Raw genomic sequence first — 11,066 nt, 5'->3', positions numbered from 1 at the left:
CTCAATTCATGATAGATTCAAATAAAAAAAACTACAATAAAATTATAATTCCTAAATCTTAAAAATTCTAAAAAATATATTTTTATATATGTTAGACATACTTAATGGTTGAGCTACTTGTTCAAATCTAAAAATTTTGTTTGAAATTTGAAAAATTTTGGATGGAAATATCAAACCCATTAAATGAGTCTAAGCTTAAATTAAAAATTTGTTCAAAAAATAGACAGGGCCTTAGTTATAACATTTAAGACCCATGTCTATCCCAACTTGGTAATTATATATGCCTTTATATTTATAATTATATTATAAAAAAATAAATAGATAATTAAATAATATATATTTACACAGTAATACCTTATATTTACATGTATCAAATCTTACTTAAACATCAAATTAAATTTACAAAGTTATCATTTTTAAATTTTATTTTGTTGGTTTTTTATTTTATCATATTTAATATTCATTATATAATTTATTTTTTATTTAAAAAATTAAAATCTAAGTTTATCTAGATAATTTCTTTTCATTTAGGATCGATTCTAAATAGCAAATGAAGCTCTTATTATTGATTTGTGATACATCTAAACAAATTTAAAATTTATTATTCTTTTTGTCTTTTTTTTTTATTAATTTTTTTGGTATGTTTCAAAATTATATATATTTTTTACATCTAAAACTTTTTTTATACTTTAAAATTATTTTTAATTTTATTTTTTACTTTTTAACATTAAAAATTATGAAATTTTAATTTTATAAAAAATTTAAATTTTAATATTTAATACATTAAAATTAATTTTTTTTAATTTTACAAAAATTAATGCAAACAAAAATAGTAATATCTTAACTAGATATGAACTAGATATGTAATTAAGTCGAGTCAAATCGATATAGTGAGAAGGTTGAACTCGAACTCGACTCTCAATTCGTAACTTGATATCCGGCTCAAACTCTATTGAGTTTCATTTTTCTAGTTCGAATTTGATTCGTGATCGAAATCGAACTACTCGAGTTCACTCGATTAAGCTCGATTAATATGTAAAAATAAGTTCGATTTTTATACTCGATAAGAGTTTGATTATTTGTGTTCAAACTCGAAATCAAATTCGAGATATTTTATTAATTAAAGTAATAAAAATATATTTAAATATAGAGACTCGATTAGGCTCACGAACTATTTAAGTCGGATATAAGAATACTTAAATTCGGTTTGATGGATGAGTTGAGCTATTCGAGTTTAAATTTAACTTGATAATAATCAAACAAAATTTAAATTTTATTCGAATCAAACCCTGAATAACTTACAAGTACTGATGTATCATTTATATCTTTAATCTAAATGGACTGTCGAGCAAATGACATATCTATCACAGTATTAAAAGGGCAATACTAGTCCTACCAGTAAATAAAGAAGGGCAGTTCCGTAACTTCAGCATTGTAAAAATGTGCATTGCCATTTAGCCTCGTGTGGGGTAGGGAAAAATAGAGAAGAAAGAAATATGGAAACAGTGGCCCTTACCACTTCATCCTTTGGTACCTCAGCAGTGGCAGCAACCGAGAAGCGAGGCAGCATCACCTGCTTATCCTACGCCCCTCCCTGCAACCTTAACGTGCGCCACCTAGCATCATTCCACAAACAATCCCATCTTTTCACAAAATCCCCAACACGTCTTTTCCGTTACACCAAATCCCATGCCAGTCGATCTTCCCATGGCATCTTCCTTCCCCACTTGGTCGCTTCGTTGGTCTGTTTCTCTCCCTTTTTCCCCCTTTTTCCTTTCACAATTGAAATACCCATTTTAGAATTTGAAGTTTATGTCGTTTTTTTTTTCTTTATTTTTTGTTTAGGAACAAGTTCAACAAACTTACATTATGGTCAAACCTGACGGTGTACAACGTGGTCTGGTAAGCTTTGCTCAATTTCTTGTTAAAATCTTTTGCTCCATAATCCATTTTTTGGTTGCTGAAATGCTGAAATGAAAGAATTATATGAGGTTTAAATTGTTTTCTATCTATTGTTTGATTTGCAGGCATTTTCAGTAGCCAAAAAGGGTATTGTTTGTAATAGAGTTTTTGGAATTTTTATTCTGAAATTTTTTTTTCTAATTTTTGTAAATGCATGTTTTCTCTAGGTTGGAGAAATTATTTCAAGGTTTGAGAGGAAAGGGTTTAAACTGATTGGCTTGAAGCTCTTTCAATGCCCCAAAGAATTGGCTGAGGTTGTAAATTTGTTGTTGGGATGATATTTCTGTTTGCTGTGTTATTGTACATTAAGAAACCGAATTTGTTTCATGATATTTTTGGAGTTTTATGTTTGTTAATGCTTTCTGGATTGATGTAAAGACACGAAATTGTCATTTTTATTACTTTTTCTGTCATGCACACTGGATGATTAACCATTGTTTTGCTCTATTTCTATAAGAAGTCAGAAACTAATGAAAATTAATAATGATTTCTTACTGTTAAGTTGATATCATCACAGTGGAAGCTCTAACAGAGGTTTTCTAGTAATATGTTTTGGGAGCTTTAAAATGATATGAATAATTGGTATTGTGATGGATGCAGGAGCATTATAAGGATCTCAAGGCCAAGCCATTCTACCCTAAACTGATTGACTACATTACTTCAGGACCAGTTGTGTGTATGGTATGATTTACCTAACTTGTCACATATCATAAATTTAATATACATTATTGATTGAGATAACTGATGCTAATGATTTCATGTTTTGAAGGCCTGGGAGGGCGTTGGTGTTGTTTTATCAGCACGTAAGCTGATAGGGTCTACAGATCCTCTTCAGGCTGAACCTGGCACTATAAGAGGAGATCTTGCTGTTCAAACAGGGAGGTTGGCCTATGTTTACCCTATTCTAGTGCTTCTAATTTCTTGATTGTGATTTGTCTAGCCGGTAGATATTCTGATAATGAATATCTTGGCAGGAACGTGGTCCATGGTAGTGACAGCCCTGAGAATGGCAAGCGCGAAACAGGTGAAGTTTTTAAGTTGCGTTACTAGTAATCAAGTATATTGTCTCCAAAATAGTTTCCTATCCAATGCATGTGTATGTTTCTCAGTTTGGATTGAAATGGATGTAGATAGTTACAGCTTCTGCGCTTGGCCTGCTTTGAATTTCTGCCATACTCCAGTGCATTGAGCACTAACTAAAATACAATCAATAATCAAATTTAAAGTTTATGCATTTAATTACTGATTAATTCTAAGATTCAATGGAAGAACTTTCAGTTTAGTTAGACTAGGAATAAAAGTAAACAACTGGGATCCTTTTTGATTGTTCTTCCTTGCCTGTTTTAAAGATTACGGAAACGCAAAGTAGTGTCTTAATGACCCTTGCTCCCCGTGGTCTCCTGACTCTCTTAATTTATTTTGTTGTCCAGCCCTTTGGTTTAAAGAAGGTGAATTATGCCAGTGGACACCTGCTCAAGCACCATGGTTACAGGAGTGATCTTTCGGCATATGCTTAATCCATTGTTGAGGCGGGCACTTTTTAAGTTCTCTTCTGGGCACCTGTACTTTTAATGTCAAATTCATTTCTGATTTGAACATTTCATTGAATATTAATTTAATTGCCATGTTAGACCTGCAGTTTTGTAAGAGTAATGGAAGTAATTTATGCCTTTTCCTTTCTGTTCCCTGTTTCTGACTTAATTTCTCAAAGAATGGCTGAACTATAACTGGTCTACAACCCTTTGGCTTATTTCAGACCCAGTAAACTTTAAATTTTAAGGAGACATTGATCTGTTCTTGCGTTTTCTAGTTAGTAAGAATTACTGATCCTAGTGATTAGAAACGGAATAAGCAGTAACCTCTATTCTTTGAAGTTTATGAACATGTATTATATGGTTACCAGCACAAGCTAGGGCTTATCAAGCCCCTAAGTTTGTCCACCTAATGCTTTAACGTATCCTGGAAATATTTGCATTAACAAATTTGTTTACATCTCTCTTTAAACAAGAGTAAGGCACAACGATGAGTTAGACATTAAGAATGAACTATTTATTGTAGCTCGAGGCTATTCAAATTGGTTTAATTTTGGTAAGACAGTAACTAAAACATAAAAGCAAAATAAAAAGTAACTAAAACATAGCAGTATAGAGGAATTGGGAGCTTAGTTCATTGCTTTATACAACTACTCTTAAAAATTAGTATTTAATAAGTATAAAATTCAAATGCAAACATGTGTAACCCTTTCCATTATCCTTAAGTTATGAACTCCTTTGTACCAAAAACAAGAGAACGAAACAGAGAATCCAGCACACACAGGCTTCAGCACCCTTGCCAAAGATGGAGGGACCCTGTCCTGAGCAAACCCAGAAGCTCTGCTTGAAATTCACCTGATATGCAGGAATCTATCTAGGCTGTTTTATATCCTTTAAAATGAATGTTTGGCTTTTTTAGAGTACAGTGTTTGAGAAACTAGAATGGCAAAGCTCCTCTCATTTTCACTCCAAGATCCTAGAGGGAGAGATCAGAATAAACCGTTGCAACACATACAGTATAAATTGAAGCACTCAATCAGGTAATACTACTATTGTTTGTATCCTTCCATCAACACAACCGAGGCAAAGAACTGCTATTGCTAAATTCCAGGTTCCCTCGCTTTTTTATACCGGTCAAGGATTGACGCTCACTAGAACTCGAAAAACTAGCAGAACCATCATTCTCTATCATCATTGCTTCATGACCAACTGTTGGAGTGCGGTAATAATCCTTAAATTTGGAAAACAGGTAAAGAATCGACACACCCTCGCTCCGTTGCTGCGAATTCAAGTTACCTGTCGATTGGCAATCACTTGAACTGTTTGAAACACTTGCAAAAGAACAATCCGTATAGATCACCATTGCCTCATCGGATGATATGTCTTGAAAACTCCCGGAGACAGTTCCAGAACTACAAGTTGCTTCAACGTTCATTGCCCCTGAGCTCAAAACACTTTTAGTTTCCGGAACAGTTTCAGAAGCACAGTCAGCTTCTACTGCAACCACTGGCGGTGAAATCAGGTGACGTTGGGAACCCAGTTTAAGCTTCATCAGTGTAGCCTCTGTAAACCAAGGCACAAATTAATCTCCGGTTAAAGTAGAATTGAACTTAGTACTAATCTTTAATATTAATGGATTCCGAAAAGAAAAAATAAAAGGATTGGAATTTGAGAAATACCATAGATGGAGAGAGAATCGTCCTTGATGATCTTGGAAGGGGGAGTCTCCAAGCTGTCAAGTGGCGAAGGCGACGGCGATGGTCTGACTCTTCCGAACATCTCTCTTACAGTCTCCAGTTCAAAAGATAAGATCTGGGTATTTGAAATGGGTGGAAAAAGAGTCAAAGAAAAACAACAGGTTGGGATTTGGATTTTGTTTGGCGCCACAAATTAAAGAAGCGGGAAACTCTCTGATCTGCCCTCTGGGCTTCTAGCTTTTTTCATGACCGACCAGTCTGGCCTAAAAATCTAGCCCATTTCCATTTTCTTTTCGTTTTTTTTTTTTTTTCTCTTGATAAGACCATTTACAATTATATGTCCTGCAAATATTTAGAACAAAAATGATGGAAGGAATAGTATTTTTCTTCAATAAAAGCTTGAAAAGTATTAATGTTTGAAATAATCTAAAACAAAATAAATATTTTGAATATTGTTGCTGGCAGATAAAATATAAGTAACTTGGTTTTTGACCACTTTAGCTCCAATCAAAGGGGATTAAAGAAAGGTGTAGTGCATTATGATTTTATCAAAAGGATGGTCAATGGTCATGATATTGACCTGATTCTTGAATGAAAGACATCCCTCTTAGCCATCCCATGAGCAATATGAAGTAAACCCATCAAAGTGCACCTCTTAAAGTCTTTAAGACCAGTGGGAGATGAACAATTTTCATGCCTTTTTAGTTTGTATCATTCACTAATTTCAATGAATTAATTCTAAATGCAAACAAGGCTACATTGCTGCTGCTGTATCCACTTCCCTACTTGTTAAAGGAAAGGAAATGGGTTGTGACTTGTTACAGAACTGTTATGTGTTAAAAGCGATTTGCTTGCTGCATAAAATTAACAGAAATGGAGCTTGTAAAAATCAGAAATGAAGACGCCAAATGGATGAATCTTCTATGAATGAATTGAATTTCTACATTGAAAAGGAATGAGAGAAAACTGTTGATCAGTCCAGAAACAAGCTTGTAATATATAGGGCAAACTGTCATGGAATGATTTAAGCCTACCTCTTCTTCAAGCCAATCAATCTCTCCAGAAAAATCTTCTGAAGGAACCCTGTTTACGTACTCTAGTCTTTTGATTGGCACATGAAATAGGACCAAGGAGAAGTTCTCTTCTTGAATGACTACTGTAAGCACTTGAATGCAAAATGCAGCCAATTAGGACTTAAGTTCTTCTCTTGTCCTGTCAACCAACTGAATTTGTATTTAAAGATTATTGAGAAGACAAATTGAAACTCACAAATTTATCTATAGCTTTCTGTTGCTTTTACAGGATCATTACCAGTCATGGTAAGAATCAAATTAGCACATACACGTGACTTGAACTGGTTTGAACAACTTGTGGGTGGCTTTGTGCTTTTCCTGAATGTGACGCTAGCCTACTTCCTCCGCCTAGTTGGGTTCTGCGCTTTATTTAGGAAATTTTTTTTTCAATAAAAAGAAAGGTGACAATCTATGACCAATTCATTATTTTTTTAAGTTTTTGTTTTGCAAAATTGAAATAAGCTTTCTTCCTTTCACCTTTCTCTTTTCCTTCAATCTCTTCAGCTTCAGGTCACTTGTCCAATTATAGTCTTAAATTTTGATGCTACCCAACAAATTGTTTTTAATTTTATTAAATTTGGAAGTTGGAATTTTCATCATCTCAATTCTAATTAATGCAAATGCATGAACTGTAATGACTTCATTTTTGCGGTTTGAAAAAAAAGTAGGAAAGAAAGGTGGGATAGAACAACAATCATGAAATGAGAAAACATCCAAAAGCATCAATCTGCTTTCCATATTTCTTTGAAACTGGTTACCCATTTCTATATCAGAAGAAATGCCTAACTACTTCATAGATCAATGACGCGAGACAACTTCTGGATCCGGTTTAATAAGAAGTCCCCTTGTTTAATAGTGGCTTGGTAAAGTGCATTCTTTGCATCAGGGCGGTTTGTTTCAAGGACACCAGCAACCTTGTCAATCTTGCAATGAAGCTTCCCTGCTGCAATAAAAGGTGATAGCTCCCTGGAATCATGGAAGATAAAACAATCATGCCGGGGCGGAAAATAATACTACCATGTTAAAATCCAATGAGATCATTTAAAGGAATATATATATGTATGTAAAGGGAGATCACTGGATTTAATTACTTACAGATCAATGAACTCCACTGTGACCCCAAAAGCCTTTGCCATGGCTTCAATTGTAACACTTTTGTAGGATTCCAGAAATTGAGAGTAAACAACAGTTCTGACCTCCCTCATGTAAAACCGGAAATGAGGATGCAAATAGCGGTCCAATTTTATCTGCTCTGTCAGGCCAGCTGATATAGTATTCAAGCAAATTGAATGAATCAATCAGTGAATGAAATTTTACCTTTTATTAAATATGAGATACCTCATAAATGTTAGGAAAGCAGTGGAACTAGATAAGAAGGGATAGATCGTGGGACAAACTAATGATTCTACATCAAGTAATAAAAATTATTAGACCTATACATACCGAATGCTAAGAAGAATGATTTGTATCGACAATCATACAGAGCATTTAAAAATTCCGAAAGATATGGAATTTTTCCGATCACAGTCAGGACCTCAGGAGCATCAACCACCTACAAGATTTAGACATTCAGTAACTTTGACTGGCCCAAATAATAATTATCACAAATCATATGACAACAATGTTGAGTTAAATGCCAAAATACCTTTTGTTTCAGGGAAACTCTATCCAATGATATGATGCTCGTAAGCACAGTGTAAAATATGAATGTGTCATAAGGGAAAAGTTCATAAGTTGTGAAGGTTGAAATGGAATCCAAAAACAGATTGGCAGCCTTCTTAAAATTTCGAGTGGACATGCAATCCAAGCCTTCATACACCTTCAAACGGTTCTTCCTCTCCCAGTCACCTCCTTCTTCAAATAAGCTGGCATCAAAATACGAGCAGCAATTAGCGAAAGGCATACATCTCAAGTTATGCAAAAGTCAGAACTAATAGATATTGTTAATACATATGATTATATACTTTTTCGCTCTATCAATGCTGTTGGAAATAAGATCAAAATCCATGTAGAAAAAGCCAATCTGTAACGTATAGAACACCAAGTCCATCTTTTGCCCAACAGCAACTGTCTTGCTTTCTGTCACCTTCAGTTGCTCCAATGCTTTCTCCTAGATTGAGAAGTGCATAAGTCAAGATGAGAAATATAGCATTCAAACATAAATTGATGAGCAGACATCAGCTTCAAGGATAATAAACTACAATTCTGAATACCTTTTCACCTATCTGAATGTAATATAAGGATTTAGCTAAATGTGCTTCTCGAACTTCACTTTCACCTAAGTTTTCTTCAGCATCAGCAATCCTACAATGCCAAAAGGCAGACTTGTGTTAAACATAATTCAACAAGAAATCAATAATTTGTCAAATATGTCAATATTTGTTTCTTTCCACTTTTAAATAGGCAGATTGGGGTCGAAAACTATAGAGAAGTAGTTGACATGCAAGAGTTTCAGAAAAAAATTAAGCCCATTTTATCACTCATACATTAAAACACTCATCATTAATTCTATAATTGACAGCATCATTAGTTCCAAATCCTAATAATATTACATGCAAACTCTCAGGCAATTGAAAAGGAGTTATGATCTTCAACTGTTGTGCATTCTTATATACATGCAAAAAGTGCTAAAGATTCAAATCCCTCTAACTACTTTGTGAATGATGCGGAGAGAAAGAAATACTCTCAAGCTATTGCAAAGGAGTTATGATCTTGGAAGGGTGTACATTCATTTATAGATGGAACAGAATGCTATATATTTTTTGGATGTTGTTGAGGAAAAGAAATAGAAGAGTTTTTAATGGGATGAATTATCCACCTCAAAGCACTAGCATACTTGCATTTTCACTGTTTATTTTCGGTTTCATGGCCAGGAAGTCTTAGAAGTCTAGGATACTATAGATTTTGCCGATCTCTTGTTTCATAAATATCAGCATCGTACTTTGGTTGGCACTCCCTTTGTGCTTTTAGTGTGTGCATGTCATCTACCAAAAGAGGAGGAAACGGAAATTATTACTTCATCCCAGTTCATAGTTTTTTCTTTGATTCAAGACCTAGAGAGTTGAGATCATTCAGCTACAACGAAGAGTTATAGCTACTTTATTCTTTGGGTTAAAAGAAGAACACTCAAGTCATATCTATCTAACTCAGCAGTGTTTGATTAACACATAAACCACCCCAGCATTTCATGGGCATAAATCTTGCAAACGTTATCACTCCAAACAAGAAACCATAACACTAAAGCACCTCTCGTAATAACAGCTCTGTTGCAAGAGAAGCATAAAGATATCAAAGGTGAAAAGAAACGAACTTAAAATTCAATCCCTCACAACACTCAATTAAAGTTCCAATTCTTGAAACCCCTAATTGGTTCAGGATCTGTCTCTTTCTCCTAAATTCTATTCCACTACAAGTTCCCAATCTCTATGCATGCACCTTAACACTTGTTCACCTCTCCCATAAGCCTCCACACAACCGCCATGGAAAGGGTTCAGTCTATATCCTTTAGGCTAAAACTTCCACGTTATATTCTCTTCAATTTGAGAATTAAATAAACCGTAACAAAAAATTTAAAGAAAAAACATAAAATCTCATACTTCCCACCAACATTTGAGACTAGAAAACCTAAAATATATGATAAAGTTCCAATCACTCTAATTAATCAGCAACCAAACAGGAAAAGGAAATTAAAGGAAAAAAACTCACTTCTCATCGAGTTTCTTAATCTCCTCCTCATTCTTGGCACGCATCGAGTCCAAAACGCTCTGATCCAGCTCCACCACTTTATTAGCAACTAGGGTTTCACAATATGGAGTCATATCTAAAACCGCCACAACAACGAAAAAAACACAACGAATGTCGTGTTAGAGTTGAGTCGAAATAATTAACCCGGCAAAGAGAAGAGTTGAATCGGGCGAGTTACAATTGGATTTGACCGGGTTCAGGACCTCATCCTTGAGGCGGACCTTCTCGATGTCAGGGACATCTGGGTGCTTGAGGAGGAAGACGTGGTGAGCAAGGATGAGTTGCTGTGACTGCTGCGCTCCTTCTTGTGCGTCCATGGATGAGTCAATGGAGTAAGCACTAAGTTGGAATGAACCGAGCTCTGATTCTTATTTGAGATTGCTTGGGAAAGGAGAAATCAGAAACCTCGTTGGGAATTTGCTCCTTATATACGGGAAGGAAACATCACGCGCCTCTTTTTATTATTGTTTTTTTTAAAACAATCATAACTTTTTTTGTTTTTCGGTTTTTTTTTCATAATTATAGTAGGTTTTGTTTTGTTTTGTAATTTAATTTTTTACGTAATTTATATTTTAAAAATTAATTAATTTATCAATAAATACAATTAATTATTTTGCATTATGAAGTAAATAAATTATTTTTAAATAATATTAAAATTATTCATTTGTATAACTATTATAGTTAATATGGTTATTTTGATATTTTAATAGATAATATTTGATATTTCAATAATAATAAACATAGTGATTTTTTAATTCATACAAATACAATAATTTTTAAATTTTAAAAGTTAATGATTGTTAATTAATCAAGGTGATTAACAAAATTGATACTAAACATTTCCTTAAAAAATAGTGTTAATAAAAAGATCCGAATTTATGATTGTAATCTCTTTAATTACAAAGAAAATTTCAAACCATTAAATTAAAGACATTATTGTTAACTTTTAAGTGTTAATACATGTAAACACATTTTTTTAAGCAATAAAAGATTTTTAAGTTTCCTACAAGAAAATTTTGTAATTGATCCAAATTTATTTATATTAAATTTAATGAATT

At 33.6% G+C, this 11,066-nt stretch overlaps 3 protein-coding genes across 3 annotated transcripts; 1 reads left to right on the top strand and 2 right to left on the bottom strand.

Moving 5' to 3' along the window:
* Positions 1 to 1,469: 1,469 nt before the first annotated feature.
* On the top strand, positions 1,470 to 3,643 carry LOC111291369 (nucleoside diphosphate kinase 2, chloroplastic-like). The gene is made up of 7 exons (XM_022883054.2): positions 1,470 to 1,742; positions 1,846 to 1,902; positions 2,130 to 2,216; positions 2,563 to 2,643; positions 2,732 to 2,844; positions 2,937 to 2,986; positions 3,393 to 3,643. The coding sequence occupies exons 1-7, from the start codon at positions 1,497 to 1,499 to the stop codon at positions 3,458 to 3,460; spliced, it is 702 nt and encodes a 233-aa protein (XP_022738789.2). The 5' UTR covers positions 1,470 to 1,496; the 3' UTR covers positions 3,461 to 3,643.
* A 782-nt stretch (positions 3,644 to 4,425) lies between these two features.
* Positions 4,426 to 5,401, bottom strand: LOC111291370 (uncharacterized). The gene is made up of 2 exons (XM_022883056.2): positions 5,174 to 5,401; positions 4,426 to 5,057 (listed from the first exon to the last, which is right to left on the bottom strand). The coding sequence occupies exons 1-2, from the start codon at positions 5,271 to 5,273 to the stop codon at positions 4,564 to 4,566; spliced, it is 594 nt and encodes a 197-aa protein (XP_022738791.2). The 5' UTR covers positions 5,274 to 5,401; the 3' UTR covers positions 4,426 to 4,563.
* Positions 5,402 to 6,929: 1,528 nt separating this feature from the next.
* LOC111290883 (26S proteasome non-ATPase regulatory subunit 6 homolog) lies at positions 6,930 to 10,407 on the bottom strand. Its single transcript, XM_022882386.2, has 8 exons — positions 10,187 to 10,407; positions 9,970 to 10,084; positions 8,478 to 8,568; positions 8,229 to 8,374; positions 7,910 to 8,129; positions 7,708 to 7,816; positions 7,360 to 7,528; positions 6,930 to 7,230 (listed from the first exon to the last, which is right to left on the bottom strand). The coding sequence occupies exons 1-8, from the start codon at positions 10,323 to 10,325 to the stop codon at positions 7,056 to 7,058; spliced, it is 1,164 nt and encodes a 387-aa protein (XP_022738121.2). The 5' UTR covers positions 10,326 to 10,407; the 3' UTR covers positions 6,930 to 7,055.
* Positions 10,408 to 11,066: the final 659 nt, after the last annotated feature.

Source organism: Durio zibethinus, chromosome 11 (assembly GCF_047325235.1).
Source record: "Durio zibethinus cultivar Kanyao isolate XHJ-2024 chromosome 11, ASM4732523v1, whole genome shotgun sequence".
Classification (NCBI taxonomy): Eukaryota; Viridiplantae; Streptophyta; class Magnoliopsida; order Malvales; family Malvaceae; genus Durio; species Durio zibethinus.
Note: the sequence above shows the minus strand (reverse complement) of the source record. Positions and strands in the feature narration are given on the sequence as shown.